Source organism: Equus przewalskii, chromosome 1 (genome assembly GCF_037783145.1).
Source record: "Equus przewalskii isolate Varuska chromosome 1, EquPr2, whole genome shotgun sequence".
Lineage (NCBI taxonomy): Eukaryota > Metazoa > Chordata > Mammalia > Perissodactyla > Equidae > Equus > Equus przewalskii.
Window position 1 is genome coordinate 146068118 of NC_091831.1, and position 26273 is coordinate 146094390.

Below are 26273 nucleotides of genomic sequence, written 5' to 3' on the forward strand. Positions count from 1 at the left end.
GGAGTGGGATAGGGGCCTCCTGTGTGTGGAGTCATCTCTTCCAGAGTCTGTCTGTGTTTCCCAGATGACATCTCTGAGGGTCTCTTGAGGCCACTGAAGCCACAGGCTTAGCAGTTTCTTTTGGGCTTCTCCGCTGACACATCTTCCCCCATCCCACCCCCGACTGCAGCCTGCCAGGCACACCTCTGCTTGGGCCTCCTGGCACAAGAGATAAAATGAAAAAGGGTAACTCCCAGCAGCTGGTCTGAGATACCAGCGGGGAGGGAGTAGGAGAGAAGAAACAGGTGCGGGAGCTCACAGGAAAAGCAGACACAAACTCCACCATTTACAGATTCTTAAGCCAACAAAAGTACCTCCATCATTTTCTGCCTGGAAGACAGGTTCAGAGAGGGAGCCCAGAGCAACAGTTCAAGACAGGCATTTCCTGTGATCAAGCGGATAGAAGCAGCCTGCAGCCATGGGACAGGGTAAGCCAAGCCAGCACTCCACGGGGCTTACGGGACTGTCAGTAGCTCCGCCATCATTGTGAGTTTTCATTAAAAGAAGCAGGATGATGGAGGTGTGACTATAGAGTGTGAGGGTGTGGTAAATGGGTGCTGGTGATGGTGGAGTGACTATGGTGGGGGGTGGTAGCGGGTGTTGATAGTGGTGAAGGTGATGGTGGTAGGGCTATGATGGGAAGATAGCAAATGGGTGCTGCTGATGATGGAGGGGCTATGGTGTGTAGGGGGTGGTAGCAGGTCCTGGTGCTGGTGGAGGTGATGGCAGTGGGGCTATGGTGGGGAGAGGTAGTGGGTGATGTCGTGGTGGTACTGGTAGTGGAGCTATGGAGTGACAATAGGGTAGGTTGTTGGTGGTCATAGTTGTGGTGATGGTGGTAGGATGGTGATGGAGTTTAACATGGATTTATATGCTTATCCCAGGAAACATGACTGTTCTCACTGGCTTGTGATACCCTGGGAAAACATGAGGGTGTGATAGCCTCAAGGCTGAATGGGAGAGAAGGGGAGGTAGGAGACGGGGAACCCAACCAAAAGGGGCAGAGGCAGACATAAAGCAAGAAAATAGGCAGAACTGGAGGGTCTCTGCCTGGGTCTGTTAGAACATTTACAACCCTCGTTGTAAATTCTCAGTGTAAAATGAGAATCGCCTGATACACGATCATAACAGTCTAGGCCCCGCTCCTTGTAGAGTTTTCCTGGGCTGCACGGTGCGGGGGCTCAGTGAGCCTTTAGGTGAAAGAGCCACATATGATCTCGAGTGAGCTGGTTCTGAACTCTGGGCCTCATCCTTCTCATCTATAAAACAAGAGATTTGGACTCAGTGACTGCAAAACCAGCTCTCAAAATTATGATTGTGTTCCAAGGAAAAATGAGTAAGGGTGAGCAAAATTCTGGATTTTATTCATTGTTTTTGGATTGGGGCCAGAAAAGGAGGTCAACAATGAGAACGAGCACTGTTCTCATTAACAATAGTAGTAGTTTCATTTATTGGGACTTACTATGTATCTGACACTGTGCTACTTGTATTATATATATCACTTCATTTAATCTCCCCAACCCTGCAAGTACGGATGATTATTCTAAGGAAGAGGAAACTGAGGCTCAGAGTGGTTAAGTTCCTCGCCTGAGGTGGCACAGCTAAGTAAGTTGAGCCAAGGATTTGAACCCTGGTCTCTCTGACTCCAGAGTCTCTGCTTTTACTTACGCTGTCACATTTACCTAGTCTCCATGATTTCTCTCGTTTCCACAATAGCCCTAGGAATCGAGCGCTGTGACTTTCAGACAGCAAGAAACAATGAGGAGCACCATACCAAGGCCATTAGCTCCCAGCACCTCATCGTGAGGAGGGGGCAGCCCTTCACCATCAGCCTGCACTTCTGGACTCCAATCCACAAATTTCCGAATAATGTGGCCCTCATTGCACAAACTGGTAAGTGGGGCAGGCCTAGACCCCTTTGACAACAGGGACGGGGGGTTCTCTCTCCAGCGCTCCCTCAAGGAGCCAACGAGCAAATGGACCTCACGGCACCTGGGCCTCAAGGAGTCCTGCCCACCCGGCAGGGCTATTGTGAGGAGCTAATGTGGATGGTAGTCCCCCTTCTCCGCAGGGGATCCGTTCCGAGACCTGCAGTTGATGCCTGAAACCACAGATAGTTCGGAAGCCTATATGTATGTACCACGTTTTTTCCTGTGCATGCATACCTACCTATGATAAAGTTTAATTTATAAATTAGTAAGAGATTAACAACAACAACTGATAATAAAATAGAACATATATGTTCTATAACATATTATAACAAAATACAGTAATAAAAATTATAAATGTGCCTCTCTCTCTCAAATATCTTATTGTGCTGGACTCACCCTTCTTGTGAGGATGTGAGGAGACACAGTGCCCACACAATGAGATGAAGGGAGGAGGAGGACGTAGGCGCTGGGATGGAGCTTTAGGCTACTATTGATCTGACGATTCGTCAGAAGGAGAATCGTAGAACCACGGTGATGTGGATGGTTGGATGTCAGAAGCAGACCATGTCGATGGTTGGGGATCCAACAAAGGGATGATTCACGTCCTGGGTGGGACACAGCGGGACAGAGATTTCATCACGCTACTCAGAACGGCATACAATTTAAAATTCATGAATTGTTTATTTCTGGAATTTTCCATTTAATATTTTCAGACCACAGTTGACTGAGGGTAGCTGCAATGGCGGAAAGCAAAACCATGGCTACGGGGGAACTACTGTACAATAAATAGTGTTTATTATGATTCAGAAGCTGTTCAGCAGGATTATCACTAAGTGGTTCCTTTTAGTTGCAAATATAACATGAGTTTTGTAGAAAAGCCTGAATGGGAGTTAATCTAGACTAAATATAACATTTAATTGCTACTGTTTATCCAATCTGTACTACATGTCAGATATCGGGCCAAGTGCTTTACATGCAATATCTCGTTGAGACCTCCCATTGGCCTTACGAAGCAGATATTATTACTAAGCCCGTTTTACAGACTATGGTCCTTTTCTAGATGTAGGTCCGTGAGTCTGAGAGCCTGTGCTCTCTCATTGCTCTTTAGTGTCTCCCATTACGGGATGGGCTGTTTTCATTTCCCCCCAAAACCAATTTGTACCTTCTCCCACTTTGTGATACTTGACTTTATTACTCTGAGTTGTGACCAAGAGATCCAAATGACTAATTCATCTCTGTGTGACTACAGGTGAGCAGCCTTCCAAGGCCAAGGGGACCCAAGCCATACTCCCGATTTCCAGTCCCATTCCCCGTCCGGGAGACCCGAAGGGGTGGAATGCAGAGGTGGAGGAGAAAGAGGCCCAGTGCTGGGTCATCTCTGTGACTACGCCCGCAGACGCTGTCATTGGCAACTATTCGCTCCTGCTGCAGGTCTCAGGCAGGAAGCAACACCTCCTGGGCAAGTTCACACTGCTCTTTAACCCCTGGGGTCGAGGTGAGTGTGGATCTGGGCCAGCCTGGGCTGCAAAGGGAGCTAGGGCACAGCTCTGGCAGGAAGCACCTGCCCAGGCCCCCGCAGACAGCTCACACTGAGGGCGGCATCAGTGCTTGGTTATTGTGTTACCTTCTCCCCCAGTGAATGGCCTCTCAGACTCAGGGTCCTATCTTGGTGTCACCCCTGGCAGAAGAAGCCTGAGTCTTCCCACTGAAAGCAAAGGCTTGTCTCACCACCAAACCCTGGTGCTGGCTCAGGCTATTTGCTCAGAGGAATTGAGACTCCCTGAGACAACCCTAGGAGAGTTGCACTTTGTTGCAACAGTACAGGGGCCGAGAACTGGAAAGAGCTTGGGGAATGGAGGTGACCCGAGTGGACAGGCTTCTCTGTTTCCTCCCTGGGCCCCCATAGTCTATCTCCAGGGTGAATCTAGGTTTTGTGGGACCTGAGGTTTATATACTTTGGAAGACCCTCTTTAAGAAAAAGAATATATAATTTTGAATTGCTAAGGTCCCTCCCAGGGCCTAAAGGGGTCTATGCTAGTGAGGGGCCCAAAGCTTCATCAGCTTCACAGTCAATCTGCCCTATTTTGCTCTCACTTCTCTTCACTTGTTTGTTCTATTCTTACTACGGACTGCTGGGTCACCTCCACATTGGCCCATCTAAATCTCTGCCTGAAGTCGCAAACTAAACAGTCATCTTCCTGTAGCTCAGTGGCCTATGGGTGGGCTTTCCTGGGGTCAGGTGACCTCCTGCGCCCAACACCAACTCTGGCAAAGCTCAGCCCAGGCTGTTGGGGCTATTTCATCTGGAAAAAGCCATCAGACATGGTTGATGTGCCCCAAACAGGAGCCAACAGGGCATCCCCTCTTTCTTCCCATTCCGAAGATTCCCTTTTAAATCTGCCACCACCCACCTTGGTCCTTTGGGCTCCCCGAAGGGTCATTTGGTGGCTTGGAAAACATTTTCTCCCAGCTTTCCTGTCCTTGCTGCTCCAGACAACAAGCACAAGGGCCTTTTCCTTTCAAGAGTTTCACTACCAGCCTAAAGGGGCCCCATTACAAGGCAGGGCTGGGACATGAGAGGCAACATGGGGCAGTAGAAGAAACCTGCCCCATTTCCTGGGGCCCCTGTCCCTGGACCCTATCCCTGACTCCTTTTCTATGTGGTGCCCAAACCCCAGAGGGCTCCTTCTCTCCATTTCTCTTGCCCAGAGTGGGGTTCTCCCATCCTCCCTCCTTCAGGTGGCCCTGCCTGTCTTCACTTCAGGCCCTTCTTTCCTGCTCCAAGGGGGTGGGCAGGTGGAATAATAGATGGGAACTAATGTCCATTCAGGTGCCCCTGCCCCACGTGGATTCAAGGCCCCTTCAGCTGGAGGAGGCCCAATGACTCTCCACACACTGACGGAAAGACCCTCAAGCCATTTCCCTCCAAAGCTGAGGCTTTAGTGCCCCCGCCTCCTTGCTGACTCTGAGCCTGCATCCAAAGCTGGGCCCTGGCAGCCCGAGCAAACACACAGCAAAGACAGTTCTGGGACAGTGGTCGGTTCAGAGGGAACCCACAGTCTCGACTCCATGCCGGGATTCCTGCTCTGTGCTTGGCTTCTAGGCGCCTGCCTAGGGAAGTCCTCTCCACGGGAGTGTGTGTAGAGGTGCCTTTCCGGGCAGGAGTGAGTTATTGGCTCTGCTCATCTAGGAGACGATTAAGAGATTTTCAGAGATGATCTGGGACTCTGTTTCAGCATACTTGGAGATGGGGCCCTCCTGGACTCAAAAGGAAATTTTGTGTCCTATAATGAAAGTCAGAGTCCTATTCACAAGCCAGAAACTTTATAAAAAGGGGCTGCACCCAAGTGGAGAAGAGGAGTTGGTGCTACCTGTGCTCTGATGAAGTGCTTCCCAGAGTTGTGCGGAACGTGGGGCCAACCACATCAGTCTGAAGGGATTTCCAAAGAAGTGATGTCCTGCTGACTTCATAGAGGGTACTCAGGATGGAGGGGCAGGGGTCGAGGGCAACTTGGGCACAGGATTCTGTGATTTTAGGCCCCAGGTTTTTCAGAACTTTCTGATTTGTAATATCCTATCCTTCTGTTGCTCTGAGTACCCTCTTCCCAGCTGGATGCCTGGGGGGATGGTTTGGAAGTCCTTTTCTCTTTCTAGTCCCCAGGAATCACTCTAGCCACCCCTTAGTCCACCCCCAGCACCAGGTGCAGAGAGAGACACTTGGCAAGCAGAGTAGATCCCCCCACTGCTCCCAGCTCCCCAGAGTGGGTGACAGCCTCCTTAACACCCTTATCCTCCTCATGATCTCCAGCCTGACCCTTGGATGAGGACAGCAGGAGAGGCTGGAAGTCCTAGGCCCACCAGGACGCCCCCAGGGTGGAAAGCCAGTGCTCCAGCTCCTACTTCGTGCAGCCCCACTGTTCCTTCTGGCCCTGCCTTGCCAAACGCTCTTCTTCCCTTCTGCTCACCCTTATCAACCTACATTTGATTGGTTTTTCTGAAACACCTTTTTTTTTGGAGGTGAACTTGTGGGAGAGACGTGACAGGTCCGCTGGAAAGCTCCCTGGGCTGTTGCCAAATTCTCTTGAGCACATCACACTCTGGCTGCACATGTCATTGGCAACCAGTAGGCTTTTTACATTGGCTTGTTCCCATAGCCACGGCTGACCATGAAGGCCAAACCTTGGCTGACCAAGGAACTCTGACCCCTCTCCCTGCTCTCCACCAGAGAGGAGGCTGGGTCCTGGCGGGGACAGTGAAAAGAGGGAGTTCCTCCTCAGTCCTCATCAGGCCCAGAGCTGAAGGGAAGGCCTCCAGCCAAACCTGACCTGAGCAGGGTGGGCAGAGGCCCGGATGTGGAGGGCAGGCCTGGCACCCCACACGCCCTCAGCCCTATCTGCTTCTCACCAGAGGACGCTGTGTTCCTGGAGAATGAGGCTCAACGCAGTGAGTACTTGTTGAACCAGAATGGCCTCATCTACCTGGGCACGGCTGACTGCATCCAGGAAGAGTCTTGGGACTTTGGCCAGGTACAGGGGCCTCCAGGGAAGGAGAGGGGACGGTGGTTACCCCATAACCTTCAGTATTCAGGCTAGACAGAGCTGGCAGGTCCAAAAGCCCCTGGTCGTGAGGCCATTTCTTTAGGCCATTCCAGCCACGTGGTGCCTCTCTTTCCTCAGGACCACATCAGACCATCCTCCACAGCTTCCAGAGTTATCTTCTTAAAGGCCATGCAAGCCAAACCTCTGTTAAATCCCCACCGTCTACAAGATAAAGGCCAAACCCCTTGGCTTCACACCCAAGGCCCTTCACAGCCAGGCCACTTCTTTCCTGTCCCCGAGAGCCAGCCACGCTCCAGCGCCTCAACATCCCTTGCACGTACAAGCTGAATGCTCCCTCTGCCAGGAACACCTTCCCCTCTTTATGCCCTGGAAAACTCCTCCCCATATTTTAAGACCCTCTGATAGCCTTCCTCAGCCCCCAAAGGCAGAGTGGCTCTCTCCTCTGTGCGCTCTGCTCTGGGTTGGTACCTCTCCCAGAACTCTGGCCCCATGGCTGGGATCTATAGTCTAAGCAGCTGTATGTCCACACCAGTCCTAACTGTGCGCTCCTCAAGAGCAGAGCTGCCTTGGTGTCCTCCACACGCAGAGCAGCGCTGACAGCAGCGGTAGCAATGCACTAACTGGAAAAAGGTGGAAATGGAAGGAAGCAGCACAGTCCTGGTCCTCCAGAGCTTATATCCTATCGGGAGAGTCAGACAACACCACAGGCAAAGGACTGGACTGCCTGGGCATAGAGGGACAACGAGGCATGGGAGGAAGGAGTGGAACCTGAGTCTGGGAGAAGGATGAGGTGACAGGGGCTGTCTTGTGGGATGGAGACCCTTCACCCATCCCTGTGTGGTCCTTACAGTTCGAGAGGGATGTCTTTGACCTGAGCCTGGCCTTACTGAGCGAGGACAAGCAAGTGGAGCAGTGGGGCAACCCCGTGCATGTGGCCTGTGTTTTGGGCTCCATGGTGAGTGAGAGGCAGGGGAAGGGGAGTCCAGAGTGGGAGGAGAGGAGACGGGAACCCTCTGACAGAGGTGTCCACCACCATGCCCTGGAAATCTTCAAATCACAAATGAGCCCCTCCTCCCAGGGCGTGGGAGATGGTTCCTGGAGAAGGGTCAGAGTGAGGAGGGAAGGACAATAGCATCCACAGGGGAGGGAAAAGCAAAATCAGGTATGGTCTCTCAGGACACAAGCCAGCCGAGGACTAAAAGTGGCCTGGATTTCCTCAGAGCACCCCTCCCTTCCCGGCCTCCTCCCAGCCCCCACCCCCAGCCCAACCTGGAGCCTTAAGTCCCCGGAAAGGAGAAGGAGGGTCCATCTGACCCAGGGTTTGCTGCGAAGGTGGTCATACGGATTTATTTTTATTTCTAAATTATTCCTAAGACTACGCAGACCATGCAGGTAGCATGGTGCTTTCCCGTTGGCCCTAAAAGTCCTTTATAACGTGTTCCCCATTTCTTCTGGACTCCCCTCTGAAGAGGTGGTGAGAGACAAGGCCAGACTGTGAAGAAGAGGAAGCTTGGGCTAAGCGGGCCTCAGGGCCCAGGTGCAAACACCCTCAAAGGAATCAGGGCCAGGCCAGCAAAGGAGCAGAGAAACCAGCCCCCAGCGAGGGGCAGCTTGTGGCTCAAACTTTCTTTGCCAGTGGGTCCACAAAATCCTGGCTTCTGAAGGACTTGTTAAAAGGAGGATTCCTGAGCCCCACCCCTAGAGATTATAACCCAGTGGCCTAGGGTGGAGCACAGGAACATGCAGATTTAACAAGTTCCAGGTGATTCTGATGCAGGTGGTCCCTCCCCAGGTTAGGAGAACAGTGATGAACCCTCCTTACCTACCCCCAGGAGCTGTCCTGTCCTGGGACGCACATAACGTCCACACATTTCCCCAAACAGCTGCATGCTCATAAGGAGAGGAGTGTGCTGCCCATCCCGCAGACCCAGGATGCCCATGAAGAGGCCTTGAGGAACAAGCGCCGGGGCAGCGTGCCCATCCTGCGACAGTGGCTCACGGGCCAAGGGCGGCCTGTGTATGATGGTCAGGCCTGGGTGTTGGCCGCTGTTGCTTGCACAGGTAAACACCAGCTTGCCTGCTGCACCCACAGGTCACTTTGGCTACTGTACAGAGTGTCTGCCCTGCCTCTTGGGTTGCCCCATGGCCCCTCATGTGGGAGGGTCATCTCCAAAAGCAGGCAGACCTCCCTCCCCTCAACACACACACCAGCTTCTGCTCCTTTTTCTCTTAGCAAAGTTGGGCCCATCTGGCAAACTCTGCTCTCAAACTCACTTTCTCCCCAAAACTTCCCCTGCCCCTGCCCCAGTAGAGCAAGTCCCCCGTGCCCTGTTGTATATTCTGCAAGCCTGCCCCTGCTGGATGCTCTGCCTGCTGTGTAACCTGTTTGTACATCATTTCTTGGCCTGTATATGAGCTGTGACTGGCTGTCACTTCTAACTTCCTGGTGCCCATGCCCAACCTCTTTCCACAGAGTCACTGGGTATTTAAGACAGTGCCTGTCCAGAGGAGACACTGAAAACGCTAGCTGTATACCCCCCACCCCAGGCCTCTCTGTCGTCCTCTGACTCTGCCCCCTTCCACGCAGTGCTGCGATGCCTGGGAATCCCTGCCCGTGTTGTTACTACTTTCAACTCAGCCCAGGGCACCCATGGGAGCCTGCTCATAGATGAATACTACAATGAGGAGGGGTTTCAGAACGGAGAAGGCCAGAGAGGCAGAATCTGGTGAGAAGCCCAAGGGGGATGAGGCCTCAGACCTGGAAGGGCTCCAGACAGGTGTGGTATGAACCATGGGAACCCCCACACTCCAAGTGGCCCTGGCACTGAGAGTAGGCCTTCAAGATTCTTGGAGGCAGGACACTGGTGGTCGGCCGTGGTGTGCATGCCCCTTCCTGGGACTGTTGTAGTCACTATTATGCAGTGTTCTCCCATCCCCATGGCAACAATGACTCTACCGTTTCTAGAACCTCTTCAGGACTGCTTTTTTTCCCACGTGAATTATTCCCTTTGCTACCTTCAGGATCTTCCAGACTTCCACGGAGTGCTGGATGACCCGCCCTGCTTTGGGCCAGGATTATGGTGGATGGCAGATTCTGTACCCAAGAGCTCCTAATAAAGTTGGAGGTAAAGCCTGGGGGTGGGCCTAGGCTGCACAGAGCTGCACGAGCTGAAGGAGTCCCTTAGAGTGGAAACAGGAGCAGGTGGTCCAAAGGGGGTCTGCATCCCCTAAAACGGGAGAAGCAGAAGGAATGATAGTGGCCAGCAGAATGCTGACCTGACACCAGCAGGCTCAAGGGAACAAAGGTCAGCCATCTTGGCCACAAGGCTGTGGGGAGACCAGCCCCACTGCAGAGCAATAGGCAAGAGAGCTAAGTCTCCATGAAGGGCAGATAGTCTTAAGATATAGCTGGTGGATGTGCTGGGTCCAGGGGCTTGTAGGGTGCGACTCCTCAAGTTCTGGATATGGATAAAGAAGGTATCAGGATAGGTTCAAGCTCAGAGAAGGAATCTTCAGGAGCCATAAAAGGATGGCTCTTCCCTTCCCAGAAACAAAACAGTCTTACATGGGGCCAGCCTGGTGGTGCAGTGGTTAAGGGCACACATTCCGCTTTGGCGGCCCCGGGTTTGCTGGTTCGGATCCTGGGTGTGGACATGGTACTGCTTGGCAAAAGCCATGCTGTGGTAGGCATCCCACATATAAAGTAGAGGAAGATGGGCGTGGATCTTAGCTTAGGACCAGTATTCCTCAGCAAAAAGAGGAGGATTGGCAGTAGTTAGCTCAGGGCTAATCTTCCTCAAAAAACAAAAACAAAAAAACAGTCTTACAGAGCCTGGCACATAACCAGTGCTCAGTAAAGGTAACCTATTCCTTTCATATCTGTAGTCAAGCTGTGTACTATGTTCCTCTGAGGTTCTACCTGCCCACTTCCTGAGAGAGCTTCTGTCACAGACCATGACCAAAAAGTATTGTCACTAAATATCTGCAATACCCTCTCAGAAACTGTCTGGTGCCCACCTCTGACCTTGATCCAGGGGGAGGGAAAATAGGGTACAGGATGGGGACTGAGGTTGTGCAGCTCTGACCCAAGCAGAGGTCTTGGTGTGCCTCCCCTTGCTCATTGACCTATCTTTCCCTCAGTCCTGGGGCCCTGTGATCTGGTCCCAATCAGAGCAGTCAAGGAGGGGACACTGGAACTGACCCCGGAGCTGACCCCTGCGGTATCAGATCTTTTTGCCACCGTAAATGCCTCGTGCGTGGTCTGGAAGTGCCGTAAGGATGGGACACTGGAGCTGACCGCCTCTAGCACTAAGTATGTTGGGAACAACATCAGCACCAAGGGTGTGGGCGTTGACCGCTGTGAGGACATCACTCAGAACTACAAATATCCTGAAGGTACTGGGCTTCTCAGCACCTGAAACAGCAAAAGAGGGCAAGGGATGAGCCAGACAGATGCAGGCCACAGAGAGCTGCAGTCCTTTCCCCAGCATACAAAACAGACTTTCTCAACCTCGTTTGACACTATTGACATTTAGGGCCAGATAACTCTTTGTTGTGAGGAGCTGCGCCTTATAAGACATGTAGCAGCATTCCTGGCCTCTATTTCCCAGATGCAGCACCCACCCCCACACCACCACCACCAGTTGTGACAACCAAAAATGTCTCCAGACATTTCCGAATGTCCCCTGGGAGGGAAAATTGCCCCCATTTGAGAACCACTGCTATAAAACAACACACTTAATACCAAACCCGGCTGCCAGAAGCTGTTCTCCCTCTCGTCCTCTTGTCCAAGGCCCTCCGACCTGTTCCTCTCTCCATATTAGTTAATGGCACCACCATCCACCTATTTGTCCAAACAAGAAGGCTTGCACTCTCCTTGAGTCGTCCCCCATCACAGCCCCACATTACTCTTACACCCGTCTCCTCATCTCCTTCCCCACTGCCCACAGGTGACCCAGGGCCTCATCATCTCTTCCTGCCGTATTGCAACAGCCTCCTAACTGGACCCCCTGCCTCCAGTCTCTTCATCATTATTCCCTTTCCAACTTTCAGTTTCCAGAATGAACTCTCAAAGACACAAATGTAATTATGTTACTCCCTCGCTCCAGAATATTCTATGGCCCCCATTGCCCTTGGAATAAGTCCAAACTCCTTCACTTGGGAAGATTCAAGTCCCTGCAAAACTGTCCTCAGAGACAGTGTGACTTGTCCAAAAGCTTGCTCTCCTGCCGTTCAAGGCACAAATTCATAACACTTAAAGAAGAACTTGGTCCTTGAGTGACTTGGAAGAGACACACTGTATCTGTAGGGATCTGCCTAACACAGGCCTCTTTTTTTTAGCTAAATATGGCCTTAGAGGTGTGCAAAGCTCTTGTGATTTTGAGATTTGAGCAGCAGTGAGTAGATGCATTTTAATCCTGGGCTTTTATTAGAAGGGTCTATCCCTGCTGGGTAAGAGGCCTGCTTGCTTTCTTCCATTCTTCAGGGTCTCCTCAAGAAAAAGAGGTGCTGGAGAGAGTCCAGAAAGAGAGAATGAAACATGCGAAAGACAATGGCATGCATCCTCCCAGTCTTGAGTCTGCCAATCCTTTGTACCTGTTCTTGGAAGCACCCAGTTTCCTACCTGTGGGAGGGGATGCTGTGTTCTTTGTGACCCTGGTTAACCCCAGTGACCAGGAGAAGACGGTGCAGCTGTCAGTGGCGGTGCAGGCGGTGTACTACAACGGCATCCTTGCTGCTGAACTCTGGAGGAAGAAGCAATTCCTTACACTCACTGCCAAGTCGGGTAACTGTCTATGGCCCCACCAGACACCCCACACACCCAACTCCCACTCTGGGCAGGCAGCACCTATACAGCACTCCCTGCAGGTCTGAAGAGATAGCTTCTAGCCTCTGGTGTTCTCTTTCTCTCAGTCATGTTTATTGAGCTTCCCACAGAAAAACTTCTCCCAAGTCCAACTGCGGTCAGATAAGTAAACAGACCATGGTAGCAGTGTAAGTATTTGATAAGGTAAACAGCGTACAATGACAGAGTAGCGCTTGCCCAGGCTGGAGCAGGCTGCCCCCAAGTAAATCAGACTGCACTGGGTCTTAAGCGATGAGCAGGACAGCGATGGATAGAAAAGTGAGTCACAGGCCTTCCAGGCAGCAGGAATAACATGTGCACAGCTTCCTCCTCCTCCCCGAGATTCTTATTTAATCAGTCTGGGATGGGGTCCAGGCACTGGGGTTTTTTAAAGCTCCTTATGTCATCCTAGGGTTGAAATTCCCTGGACTAAACCAGTTGTTCTCAAACTTCACTGCACATCAGAATCACCTGGAGAAGTTTGATGCACCCCAGACCAATTAAATCAGAAACTCCACAGTTGGACACAAACATCAAAAAATTTGTAAATTCCTTGGGTAATTCCAGCGGGCTGGCAGGAAAGAATCAGTGGAATAGAGCTTGTCTACATTGTTGCAACAACCTCCTAACCTGCCGCTTGCCTCCATGCTCTCCACTATGTTCCCTTTCCAAAGGCGGGAAGCATGGAGTTGGGGGAGTGGTGTGAGAGCTGGCCTGGGTCAGATCATGAAGGGGCTTGTACACAATGCTAAGGAGTTTGAGCTTTATTCTCTGGGCAATGGGGAGCTGGTGAAATGTTTTAACCAGTGGAGTCAAGGTGATCAGAAATTCATTTTAAAAAAAGAACTTTTGGTGGAATGGAATGGAAGGGGTCATATTAGAGTAGTGGTTCTCAACCTTCACTGCACGTTGAATGACCTGGAGAACTTTAAAAATACTGATGCCTGGGCCTCACCACCAGAGTCTGATATAATTGATTTGGGGAATGGCCTGGCACTGGGATTGTTTCATAAAGCTCCCCATATTATCCTAATATGCAGCTAAGGTTGAGAACCACTGGATTAGAGGTTGGAAGGTTTTGTAACAATCAAGTCAAGAAATGAAGGACAAACTAAACTAGCAGCCCTTCGAATGAAGACATATTAAGGAGGTGGGATAGACTAGGCTTGTGAGTATGTATATGGGGGAAGGGTGTTGCTTCCAGTTTGGGTGAGCCTCTAGACTAGGGAAAATGGGGAAGAGCAGGTTGTGGCAGAAAGATGAGTTCTGTTTGTGACATATTGGGTTTGAAAGCCCGTGAGACTTCCAAGCAGAGATGGCCAGTAGGCAGCTGGAAACCTAAACCTAATATTCAGGATAAAGGCTGGCCAGAAGACCAAACGTGGGAATCCCAGCAGAGAGTGGGCAGCCAAGGCTCAGAGCATTGATGAGCTCACAGGGATGAGGGAAGGACTGAGAAGACAGAGGGTAAGGAGGGAACCCAGGGCAGCACCAGCATGTAGGGGGCAGTCGGGGAGAGAGCAGAAGTAAGGGAGTTGGAGAAGTCAGAGAGAGGAAGAAGGCAGCCAGCAAGGTCAGCAACGAGGCCAGGAGATGTCAAGGCTGAAAAGCTCCCTTTAACAGAGTGGTCTTACTGAGAAGCAATAGCAAATGCCAGCTTCCTGGGGGTTAAATGGATTGAGGGTTGAGGATGTGAGACAAGATGTGCAGTCCTTCCTGGAAGAATGGATGGAAACGGAAGAGAGGCTGTGTGGTAGTTAGCCAGGATCATTGGGTAGAGGGAGGGTGTTTGTTTTTTTTCTTTTAAGGTAAGAGAGAGTGGAATCTGCTTACAAGCAGAGGAAAATATAGGCAGTCTCTGACTTACAATGGTTTGGCTTAGATTTTTCGACTTTACTATGGTGCAGTGCAAAAGCAATATGCAGTCAATAGAAACCACACTTCCAATTTTGAATTGCGATTTTTCCTGGGCCAGTGATATGCAGTTTGATCCTCTCTGGTGATGCTGGGCAGTGGCAGTGAGCCGCAGCTCCCAGCCAGCCTCGCGATCACGAGGGTAAACAATGATACACTTAGAACCATGTTGTTTTTCACTTTCAGTACAGTATGCAATAAATTACATGAGATATTCAACGCTTTATTAGAAAATAGGCTGTGTGTTAGATGATTTTGCCCAACTGTAGGCTGATGTAAGTGTTCTGAGCATGTTTAAGAGAAGCTAGGTTAAGCTATGATGTTCAGTAGGTTAGGTGTATTAAATGCATTTTCAACTTACGATATTGTCAACTTACGATGGGTTTGTCAGGACGTAACCCCATCGTAAGTCAAGGAATATCTGTAATCGGCAGAGAGATAAAGACTGAAGCTTCAGGAGAGATGGGTTACAACTGATGGTACAACCCTTGAGGAAATGAGAATGAACTAGAATAATTACAGCTCACATTTATTGAGCACTTATTCTTGGCAAAAATGGAGTTAAGTGTTCTGTATGCATTATCTCATTATCTTCACAACAGCCTTATAAGGCAGGAACCACTATTATCCCCACTTTACAGATAAGGAGACCGAGATACAGAGAGGTTAAATGATTTGTCCAAAGGTACACAGCTAGGCAGTGGTGGGGTCAGGATGAGGCACAGATTTAAAAAGGAGAGCACTGAACTTGAGCTGGAGGAACACCTCATCCTCCTGGCGGGGAGAAGGGACAGTGACAGCAGGGGTAGAAATCTACATCTATAGGAATGGGAACATGATTCAGAGGATTCCTCAAGGATGAAAGATGGCTTCATTTTCTCTGTAAAAGGCAAAGAGAAGCACAGAGTGGGAAGAAATAAGGTAAGCATATATTCAGCAACGACTGTCTGGCAGGGTCTGAGTTAAGCACTTCATTTGCAGTATCTCATTTAACCCAAGCCATCCCACTACGTTGGTGTTATTATTCAACAAAGAAACTGAAGCCCAAAGAGCTTAACTTGTTCTGGGGGACCTTTCCACAACCCCACTGAGGTTGTCTGTCAAGAGTGTTAGTGGAGGCAGTGATGGTGGTGAGGGGTGAGTTCAAATTTGAAATTGCTGAGAGATGAAGCATCTCTCCGGCTTCAGTGAGATCCTGACTCCTTTGCATTGTGTGTGTAACTATTGCTTGTTTCCAGGGCACACCCTCTCACCCCTTTGCACTGACTCCACCTGTCATGTGTTTCAGTTGAGAAAGTCAGCACCAGCCTGTCCTCTTCCTATTTTGAGCGAAGACCACCGGGGAACAGCTTTCTCAGACTCACCACCAGGGCAACGCACTCTGAGTCCAGCCTTAGCTGCTTTGCTCAGGAAGACATTCTCGTTCGGAGACCACGCCTTACCATCGAGGTAGGCACCAGTGCTTCCTGGAACTGCTCTCGCTTGCTACTACCGACGTCCCCATTTCAGGAGGAATCAGAGCCCCTCAAGCTTCAGAGCAGGTGACCGTGCTGCAGGATTACCAGAAAATGCTAGGTTAAGAGCTCCTTCTCTTAAAAGAGAAGCTTTCTTACATATGCTATTAAGGTTTAAATTTTCCAACTTCTTTAGTTGGTTAAGTAAAGTTTTCGAAAATCAGGGCCTTCCAAGTTACTGCCTCCATACTTATAAAAATAATAATAGCCTATGTTTATTTAGCACTTTATACATATGCCAACATATTTTCTCCTCATTTATTTGTTTTAATACAAAAGCTCTGTGAGGTGGAATTTTTTCCATTATTCAGATGAGGAAACAGTCCTAGAGAACAACATGCCCAAGATCATAAAAACGGGATGTTTTAGAGGCTTATAGCTCTTGGTCCTGTCCTCTTTCCACGTGTCTACCCCAGCCAAAATAAATGCAATCTCGTCCCTGCCCTCAATGAGATTATAGTCGGGTAAAGGAGACACATCGTTCGGTCTTCTATACAAGTGCTTTAATAGAGGTACAAAGTCACTATGCAATAAGTGAAGTAAAAAGGATTCATTCCAGCTGATGGGTTTGAGGAAGACTTCATGGGGGAGGTAGCATTTATGCTGGACCTTGAAAAAGGGGTAGGTTTTCAGTGCAAAGCTGGGGGAAGGCCATTGTGGGCAGAAGACTGAGCAAAGAGGCTGAAAGGAAAGGAGCCTGAGGGGTACGCTGGGGATGGGAAAGTGCCTGACCTGGCAGGGATGTCTTTTGGACAAGGGAAGAACAGATGAGGCTGGAGAGATAGTGGGGTCAGACCATGAAGGGCTCGGGGAATGCCAAGTGAAGCTGAAACCCTCCAAGGTTTCTAAGCAGAGGAGAGGCACAGTCAGAGATGGTCAGTGGTGGATCAAGGGTGAGAGTAAATGCAGGAAGATGAGGTAGAGGGGTAAAGAAGTCAGCTGTGGAGTTTGGGTGAGAATGGCAGAGGTAGAAGAGTAACTGAGGAGGGTACAAGGAGGGTGCCATGGGGGCGGGGCGAGGAGTGACTGCGGCTCTGTGCTCTTGGCATCTGCTCCAGGTTTTGCCTCTTCCCACAGATGCCAAAGACAGTAAAGCAACACCAACCTCTTACGGCCTTGGTTAGCATCCATAACACCCTACATGCTCCCATGAAGGACTGTGTGGTCTCCATCTATGGAAGGAGGCTCATTCACAAAGAGAGGAGCTACAGGTAAGAGACCACAAGCCTCTCATCCCACTGAAACATCTCAACTGCTCAGAAAGGCAGGGACCCAAGATTAATGACTGACTTTTTGCCATGTCCATAGAGACAGAGCAAATACCCCCCGAAGCTGAACTAAAGGATTAGGGCCTCTCTCATCCTGGGGCCACCATGTCTACAGGGGTACGGGAGTGAGGGAGGCTGTGTACCCCTTGGGCACCCACCTGACCCTGGTTGCTGGCCTGGTGATGTAGGAAGATCGTGGGTATTGCTGGTGACTGTAGGCGAGGAGGTTAGGGCTGGGGACTGGAGACTATCACAGGGAGTGTGGTCTGCCTCTCCGTGCAGCCAGAGAGCTGCATTCTACTAATGACCACTACAATACAGAATTTTGTTTGAATATTCGTTTTTATTCCTATTCCCTACTCCCATTCCCACCACCACCCTTCATATCCTCGTTAGTATGTGTATCCTTTCATTAGTAAGATGTGTACTGTTAGATCATGAGCTGTATTTTTAACTTATATAAATGATGTTATGTCTAATTCTTTTTCCTACTTTTCATTGAGAACTGTTTTTAAGGTTCATCCACATATATCAAGTCCACTGCTTCTGCTACATGATATTACACCGTGCACGTCCCCCACTTCCTACCACTCCACTCCACAGTGACGGGCACCCACATTGCCTCCAACTTTCAGACACCACAAATACTGTTGCAATGAACAGCCTCACACGTGTCTCTTTATGTACTTGTTTGAAACTCTGGCGGGAGAGGGAGGATATATATGTCCAGGAATAGAATTGCTGAGTCACAGGACATGACCAGGTCTGAGCAGGTACTATCAGATTTGTTTACAGAATGGCTGCAGGAGTCTGCACTCCCTCCAGCAGTTCATGACAGTTTCTTTGCTCCTTCCATTCCTCCACTCTTGGCAATACCCAGCTTTCTTTCTTTTTTCCAAACGACATAAGGTAGTATCTCACTGGTGTTTTAATTTGTAAATCTTCATATGTTTATTAGCCTTTTCCATTTCCTTCTCTGTAAAGTTTGTTCCTGTCTTCACCCACTTTTCTTTTGGTATTCCTGACTTTTTTCCTTGTTGACTGGTAGGAGTTCCCTGTATAGTCTAGGTATTAGTTCCTTGTTGGTTTTAGATGTTGCAAGTATCTTCTTTCATTCTCTCTCCTTCTCTCATGTCCACGGCATCCTTCGGTGAACACACAGTGTACAGGTTAGAGTTCACAATGTCTATTCCTACCATCCCCGAGGTCCCTGACAGGTTGTCTGGTTTTTGAGCCACTGCCTCAGACTCATGAAATGCAATGCATCATTCTTGTCAATAAGTTAAGAGGAAGGACTGCCAACATTTAACCAGACTTTTGTGGTCTCCCAGATCAATTATGGGGCAAAGCTCCTCAAAGGAAATCTGCACCATTCCCTCAGTCACCATAAGAAGGTCCACAGGCAGGCTAAGGGTTGCTGAAAGGGTTCCAAACACCATCTATTGACATAGTGACATCTTCCCAATATGTCTGCTGTACCACTGCACTTTGCAATGTGAGGGTTCCAAACCTATAGCTTTTGCAAACATACCCAGTATTATTACCTAGGTGGGACCAGACTGAAGTCACAGGTGATAAAAGAAATAAGAGATGTAGCTTGGAAGCCCTTAGAATAGGATGTTTCTCTTCTCAACCACGCAATTGCCCACCGCAGGGGGGCTACTGTCTTCCCCTGAAAGCCGCCTCTGTTTTAACAGCAAGGTACTTGTATGTTTATTTCTTCACAGTCTGCCTCTTCACGTAGGGAAGGATCGAGTCACTGGGGCTAGCAAAGCAATGAACCTAGGACGGAACTACCACCTGCCTTTTCCTATATTTCAGATTAGATGCGGTGTGGCCTGGAGATACCTCGTACACCCAATTCCGGTTCACACCGACGCAGGTGGGGCTCCAGATGCTCACTGTGGAAATGGACTGCGATGTGTTCCAGAACCTAACCAACTACAGAAGTGTCGAGGTGGTAGCCCCGGAACTTCCAGCTGAAATTCCCAGCTCTACTGTCACTCTCCCCAACCACCCCTTTGAATCTACCATTTAAAACCGAACGTGCTGGGAAGGGAAACTTTGCTTATCAGACAAATGAATCTCCATTCAGTTTGAGCAGAAGATGGACCAAGAACAAAACTAGATTCCCAGAAATCAACTGGAAAGACATACGCTTCTGTCACCCCAGATTAAGGGAGTCGTGAAGACTAGTTATCTTAGAATAGAAACTACTGGGCTTGAGGGACAAAAGGAAACCTTTGAAAAGGTACTCAGATAAGTACATTCAGATTTTTGGGGTTTGGGGTTTTTCATAACCATTTTACTGCTCACTAACACATTCACTAACTTATAGGTAAGGAAAAGAATCTAACATTTAAATCATTTTTATACTTCTGATGAAGTGGGACAATAATAGCTAAAAATGGAATAGTTAGGTAATCCTAAGATGACACTGATTGGTGCTATCCCTGACCATTATCCTTAAAGATCCAAAGATGACAGAACAAAGTTATAAAATATACAACATAGAACCTGAGGACAGAAGGATCTTCTAGATTCAGCTTCACATAAGTCTTTACTAGAGTTCTGTATTCATTAGGCATCCCACAATTAAAGTCTAATGTTAATAACATGCATTTGGTCCAGTAGAGAAAAGGGAAAATTATTAAATACTTAGAAAATAGGCCCTATAAGAAGAGAGAGAAGAACTAGACTCCTTTTGTACAAAGTTGTGATTTTTTTTGTTTATAATATTGTTTTGCTTTGTCACTCTCAGTTTGATTTTAGTTCCTTCTCTTTATGACGCCTGTTAAAAGTACCGAATGGCACCTTACAAAAGTAAATTAAAACTCTTGACTTAAGGAATTTCAACCCCAAGTACACACGAGTCTCTCAAAAGAATGGCTGCTGTTGCTGATTATATCCAAAGAGACTGTGGGGACATGAGAAGGGCAGATGTGATGAATGACACCTAAACAAGGACAAGGGCTGGCATGAGAGGTTGTGGAGACCTGCAGTCCATGCATAAGGCCCAACTCAGGTCACCAGAATATACATCATACAGGTGTACTCCGCTTTCCAATATGTGATCTTCCAGACTGATGCAAAAATATACTGAAGTGGCAATGGTTTCACAAAAGCATTAACTGAAGAGGCCCTTAAAATTATATAAACTTGGGAGCTGACCCCGTGGCTGAGTGGTTAAGTTCGCGCGCTCCATTTCAGCGGCCCAGGGTTTTGCCAGTTGGGATCGTGGGTGTGGACATGGCACTGCTCATCGAGCCATGCTGAGGCAGCATCCCACACACCACAACCAGAAGGATCCACAACTAAAAATACACAACTATGCACCAGGGGGCTTTGGGAGAAAAATAAAATCTTTAAAAAAAATTATATAAACTCTCTTAGACATTTACCATTTTTTGATTTATAAAAATTGTGTATCTAAATTTGAGACAGATGTAACATATAACAGAGAACAACAATACAGGTATGTACAAGAAAAAAAAATCTGTTCAATAAGGTGGACAAACCTAACAAATGAGCTCAATACCAAAAAATAATTTTAGAGGCATGGAGTAACCTGGAATAATATTCAGAAGGACTTAAGAATACTGATCTTATATAATATGCTGAAGTACTAACAGGGCCTTTGGAGTCATTTTCTCTAAATAAATTAAAATCAAATGTTTTTGTTCTAAATATACTTCTGATCAAATCAGATCTTTAGACCTATAAACTCAAATGAAAGCAATGTTTTAGTCTCAACCGACTGTATTCCTGGTAGAAAGAAACTTTGAAGGGTACTCATTTAACCACTGGCAGGTTAGCATTTTATTGAGACTACCAACATCTTTAACAATAAAACGACACATTTTATTGTAAATAGGAAACAAGGCAGTTTCCCCAGGAATCTCTGAGAGACCTCTCAGGAACCCAAACTCATGCAATTACTTTTTTATCTAGCACAGAAAAATAAATCATACTCGTATGGTTTATAAATAATTGCCAGTCTGGCCTAACCAAGAATCTTTGGTGATAGAGTCTCTGGGTAAGTACAGAAAGGGACTCCCTTTCTATCTAGAAAGCAGTCTAGCCCCATTTTAAACACAGACATCAGAGCCTGGCTGTGACAGTAAGGAAGGGAAAGAGGAGAGCACAAATGAGCCTGCAAACTCATAACTCAAGTTCACTCTGAGTGAGCTCCTTGATTCTGTTCATGCAATGATCAACAGCATTAACAAGTAAAGGGATCCAACTATCTTCTGGCTGTGGGTTCACATGGCTCGCTCTGTGAATGGAATGGGAAAAAAGAGGTCAAATTTATTATACTGTCAAGGGAAAAATCTATCCTCAACAGGGGCACAGAGGGAACTATAGTAAGGCAAGTTTCTTTGCAGAAACTCAGCTGCTCCACAGCCGAAGTTGAAAGAAGACACCATACCCACCTTCCTCCACTCCCTGAAATAGGGATTTGGGAGTGGAGAATGGCTGGATAGCTTATTCTCAAAAAGCTATGTGTGGAGAAGTCCTCATACTCACTTTGTAATTTCAAGGGCCTTCTTTAAAACGGATACAAGTTTCGCAGACTAGAAAAGAAACAGAAGTTACTCACCCTGAGCCCTACCCTAAAAAAGAAAAGAGAGCTAAAATATTTTAAAAGACTCAAATAATAAAACATCGTAAAATAAAGAATCTTGAAGGAAATAGACAAAAACAAAAATGCTGATTACATTAGGATAGTAGGATTATGGACTCCTTTCTAATTAGCAAAGTCTGATTAATAGCATTGCTATAACATTTTTATACATTTTTTTAAATTTAAAATATTTTTTAATTAAAAAAAAAACAGAAAAAGGAAGAACATAAGCTGAATTTGTCCCAGCTGCTGACAGCTCAGAATATATAGCAGAAACAACTCATGTTTCTTTTTACGAAAGTCAGAGCCAGCCTGGTGGCGTAGTGGTTAAGTTCGTGGGCTTCGCTTTGGTGGCCCAGGGTTTGTGGGTTTGGATCCCAGGCACAGACCACTCATCAAGCCAGGCTGTGGTGGCATCCCATATACAAAATAGAGGAAGACTGGCACAGATGTTAGCTCAGGGACAATCTTCCTCACCAAAAAAAAAAAAAATCTATGTACAGAATTTTAAGAACCAATAGCAAGATAACATGATGATGTATGTATGCCACCAATATATAGTACATATTTTTAAATTTTATTCAGGATAATTGACGAGGGATATTGCTAAAGATGTTTACTTCTTAGGAAGTCAATTTTTAAAAAGTGAATGGGAAAAAAAACTTAATGCCCAAAAGGATCCTATTCTACTTCAAAGTCTTTGCACATTGTGAAGATACATTTGATGAATCTAATTGCCACTATCTAATTTATTAAATATTATTAGGATTGATATATCTGGTTATAAAATATAAGCCATTTGGAAGTTTTACTTCTTTTTCCAGTAATATCAGAGATAAGAACAGAGTTTCTAAAAATAGAACATTCTCTACCACAGGAACCAGGACTTGAAAGAATACAATAAAATCAGATTTTTATAAAGAGCTTGACCCTCCATGGTTAAATCACATGATGTGTTTATATTAGAACAGAGTATGTCCCCGGAACACTTATTTCTGCCTATACTAGAAATTAGAAACTTGTGACTTCAGGTTGAGAGGATCTTAAATTACTGAAGACTTTCTTTTCAAAGCAGCATTACTATTTTTTTTTTTGAGGAAGATTAGCCCTGAGCTAACTGCTGCCAATCCTCCTCTTTTTGCTGAGGAAGCCTGGTCCTGAGCTAACATAGTGCCCATCTTCCTCCACTTTATATGTGAGATGCCTACCACAGCATGGCCTGACAAGCAGTGCCATGTCTGCACCCGGGATCCGAACCGGTGAACCCCACGCTGCTGAAGCAGAATGTGCGCACTTAACTGCTGCGCCACTGGGCTGGCCCCAGCATTTTCTAAGTCTTCGGGTTTTTCTAAATGATTACTCAAGTGGTTATAGAAGACAGGGCTACCAGAGCTCATGGGTATTATAATTCAACTTCAGCGAATATTTATCAAGCACAAACACTTGTAAGAACTGTGACATTACTGTTGCACTTGCATCCAAGTGCAACAAATAAAGATATTCCCTATAGCTTAAAGGAAATACTAGTGATTGGTGAAATTCTACCAGTTAGCTCTGTAGCTATTCTCTCAAAGCTGGTACTTACATTGATTCGCACAGTCAGGTGGCACATGGGTGGATATATGCTCAGAGCCAAATCATCCACACTAAGGGCAGAAAGCAAAAATAAACATAAACCAAAAAAGGAACAAAGCTCAGCTAGGTGGTTTCCAGTCTACAACGAAGGATGTGACTAGTAAGAAAATGACTGTCCCAGAAATGCCTATGAGTTCCTTAAATTGGGCAACCAGGCAACCAAGAAAGAACCAATTGAACTGGTATTCACTGAACGCAGACATATCCCATTTCACTAGGAAGCTGGGAGAAAAAAACTCCCTTGGCCAATAGGATGGGACATGATTAATTCAGTTAAAAATGTGAGAATCTGAAACCATCAATTTAACAACCGGTATAGGCAGGGTTCATCTCTGGAACGCCACTGTAGTGGGTACCACTTTAACCAAGAGATCAAATTTAGTACCACCAATGATGGGACAAACTAACATCATGTGCCTCCCCAATATGATGCAATGAGAAACACGAAACATTCAACTATGTGATACTCTTGCCAAAAAAGGTTTAATCTGAATATAATCTATAATCATGAGAAAACTATCACATGAATTCAGATTGTTGGATATTCTACAAGACAACTAACTTGGATTCTTTAAAATGTTAATTTCAAAACAACACTAAAAAGGAGAGAGACTGTTCTAGTTGCAAGAGACTAAAGTGATGACAACCAAATGCAAGGTGACACCTTGATGGAACCCTGGATTAAAAAAAAAACAAAAAAGCTATAAAGGACATTTTAGAGACAACTGGGAAAATCTGAATCTTAGATAATATTATTATATTCAATGTCAAATTTATTGGATGTAATAATGCAAATAAGAATAAGAATGCCTGTTCTTAGGAGATGCGTGCCAAAGTATTTAGGGGTGAAACGTCATTGACGTCTGCAACTTACTCTTGAATGGTTCAGGGAAAAAAAATGGCACGTCTATCTATAGAGAAACCAACATAGAAAAACATGTGAACAACAGGGGAATCTAGATGAACGATGGGTGTTCACTGCAATAATTTTTCAACTTTCCTGTAGGTTTGAAAATTTTCAAAATAGAAAACTGGGGAAAAATCTTGGGGTGACAGCACAAGCTGAGATCAGAATGCTGCTGCCCAGAAGATTCAAGTGGGGATCATGCTCACCTAGGGCTGATCTCATCAGAAATATCCACAATGTCATCCAGTTGGGCCACCTGATCCTTCTTCCCATTCTCTGCCACTAAGATCCGGATTTTCTTCAAGCCGGCTTTGGATGCTCTCACCAGTGCAAGGCATGGGATTATAAGTTCTTGGTCTTCCTCTGACCAATATAAGTCCCGATTGTTTGGACATCCCAACACATCATCCCCTTCATCACCGTAGTTGTCAGAGTTGTCCTCCTCAGTGTCATTCAAAAGGCCACAGTAAGGGTCATATTCCTCCACAGCCTAAGACATACCATGATATATTTGAACGCAAAAAAAAAAAAGCATATTATACTTTCAGCATCATGTCTGAGTTGTCCCCAAACCTCAGCCAGCTACTTCACTAATGACTACAGAGGTGAATCACTTCATAAACCCTGTTCTCACTCTCTTAGACCAGCAATGGAACAGAGGGGTGTGGTACCAAATCACACATGGGCATGGGGTGGGAGGTGGGAGATGGGGGACAGGAGTGAGGATGGGACCTATGTGGTCAATGCTCAGGACATCGCCTCTATAATCAATTCTCATCTATTAGTCACAGAGTTGCCTTCCAATGATCAACAAAGACAGAGGTCGCCTCACCCGCTCCATTTCCTCATGTGCATCCTTCACAAAATCCACACTCTTTGTCAGCATTAAAAGGGCTGCAGCTTTGTTATCTACGAGTGAAAAATCAGAAGCACTGGTATTACAGCAGAAACCCAATAATTCTCTTAAATCTGCAAAGGGCAACCAACAGTGTTCCCATTTGAAGGGAGTGCCAAGGACAGTAAATAAGGGTGGCAGTTTAATGTAAAACTCTTCCCACCCACATCCTCTGGGTGCCCAGACTGGGGGCTAAAAAGCTTTTCCTCATTCACCACAAGAAGAAATAAAATGGTCACATAATATTTCCCACCATGGTCCTCTTGGATGACCACTGCTTTTGGCCTAGCTGGCTCTACCTTATAACTGCTTCGGTGTGTCCCATTTTACTGCTCCTAGGGCAGGACTAGGAGAACAAACCACATTTATTTAACAAGAAGGCCAGAGGGGGAGGGGAGTTTGAATTCAGAAGTGTGAGAACTAAAAAGACTGTCAAAAGGTATTAAGGCCTATCTTTTGATGTTGGTGATAAACAATATAAATTCCACTAACCTCTTTATAGAAGTTAAAATACATACATGCTATAAAACTGGAAACCAGAATGAGAGGTCTGTCTGCTATGGCCAGCAGAGTCAGTGGCCCACTTCCCACTCTCACCCACCTCTTGGTATCCGAGGCACCTGCTGGCACGCAACCCAGACATTGTTGCAGGAAATAAGGTCATTGTTCTCGGGGCTGGGGAAAGGAATCAATAAGGATATATCAATAACCTAGGTTCCTGTCTCCTACAAAGCTCCTTCCTGCTGGTCATCATTCTCAGCTATCGGTAACTTTGCTGTTGAAATGAGCTTTTCCCCTCCCTGAAGCAAAGAACCCCATTAACTGATAACCCCAACTGTGGCATCACTACCTCTGAGCTGGAGTGATGAAAAGCACTTCCACAAGCTGAGCCATGCCATCCACAATGTCCACAGTGGCACTCCGAACCAGCTTCCTCAGGGTGATTCCTGTAGCCAAATGCAAAGATTCAGCAGCCTGGTCTTCTTTCCAGAAGTCACTATCTGCTTTTCTGAGAGTTTAAGCCCTACAGAACCTGAGGTAATGAGCACCCACATGCTTTAACTGGAATGCCGACACAAAACTCAGGTCTTGTTTATATCCCATGTCATTTTCTTGCTCCTCCCACCATTCCTTAGTGCTTT

The 26273-nt window shown here is 47.1% G+C and overlaps 2 protein-coding genes across 7 annotated transcripts in view; one reads left to right on the forward strand and one right to left on the reverse strand.

Annotated features, from left to right (window-relative positions):
• On the forward strand, positions 1-19926 carry EPB42 (erythrocyte membrane protein band 4.2). Of its 4 annotated transcripts, none has more exons than XM_070582640.1 (14): positions 326-467; positions 1569-1644; positions 1726-1932; positions 3220-3465; positions 6378-6496; positions 7380-7484; positions 8413-8590; positions 9117-9255; positions 9551-9654; positions 10670-10924; positions 12015-12314; positions 15577-15737; positions 16880-17013; positions 18798-19926. In XM_070582640.1, exons 3-14 carry the CDS (start codon positions 1731-1733, stop codon positions 19051-19053), a joined length of 2199 nt encoding a protein of 732 aa, XP_070438741.1. In that variant the 5' UTR covers positions 326-467; positions 1569-1644; positions 1726-1730; the 3' UTR covers positions 19054-19926. The 4 variants fall into 4 exon arrangements, with proteins under 4 accessions (XP_008526754.2, XP_070438748.1, XP_070438741.1 ...); XM_070582654.1 differs by having other exon boundaries at positions 18892-19926; XM_008528532.2 differs by lacking the exon at positions 1569-1644 and having other exon boundaries at positions 1-467; positions 1756-1932; positions 18892-19926.
• CCNDBP1 (cyclin D1 binding protein 1) overlaps positions 7850-26273 on the reverse strand; it is a 23474-nt gene continuing 5050 nt past the window's right edge. Inside the window, exons 5-13 of one of the 3 annotated variants that reach the window (XR_011529186.1) lie at positions 25982-26078; positions 25733-25806; positions 25069-25145; positions 24443-24726; positions 23280-23340; positions 21598-21644; positions 15653-15838; positions 12153-12273; positions 7850-10943 (exon numbers count right to left, since the gene is read on the reverse strand). Coding sequence is in view for 1 of the 3 variants with exons in the window: in XM_070582686.1 (XP_070438787.1) it covers positions 21232-21346; positions 21598-21644; positions 23280-23340; positions 24443-24726; positions 25069-25145; positions 25733-25806; positions 25982-26078 (755 nt within the window). In the remaining 2 variants the exon portion in view is untranslated. Of the gene's footprint in view, positions 10944-12152; positions 12274-14807; positions 15169-15652; positions 15839-20865; positions 21347-21597; positions 21645-23279; positions 23341-24442; positions 24727-25068; positions 25146-25732; positions 25807-25981; positions 26079-26273 lie in introns of those variants that run through there. The other 2 variants (XR_011529189.1, XM_070582686.1) reach the window with 2 other exon arrangements.

What these genes read in the sequence shown, in the direction of transcription:
- EPB42 (XM_070582640.1), top strand. Translation starts at nt 1,731, where the DNA reads ATGATTTCTCTCGTTTCCACAATAGCCCTAGGAATCGAGCGCTGTGAC. An exon ending in GAACTACAAATATCCTGAAG is followed by an intron (nt 10,925 to 12,014) that starts GTACTGGGCTTC and finishes TCCATTCTTCAG; the next exon opens with GGTCTCCTCAAGAAAAAGAG. An exon ending in GACCACGCCTTACCATCGAG is followed by an intron (nt 15,738 to 16,879) that starts GTAGGCACCAGT and finishes CTCTTCCCACAG; the next exon opens with ATGCCAAAGACAGTAAAGCA.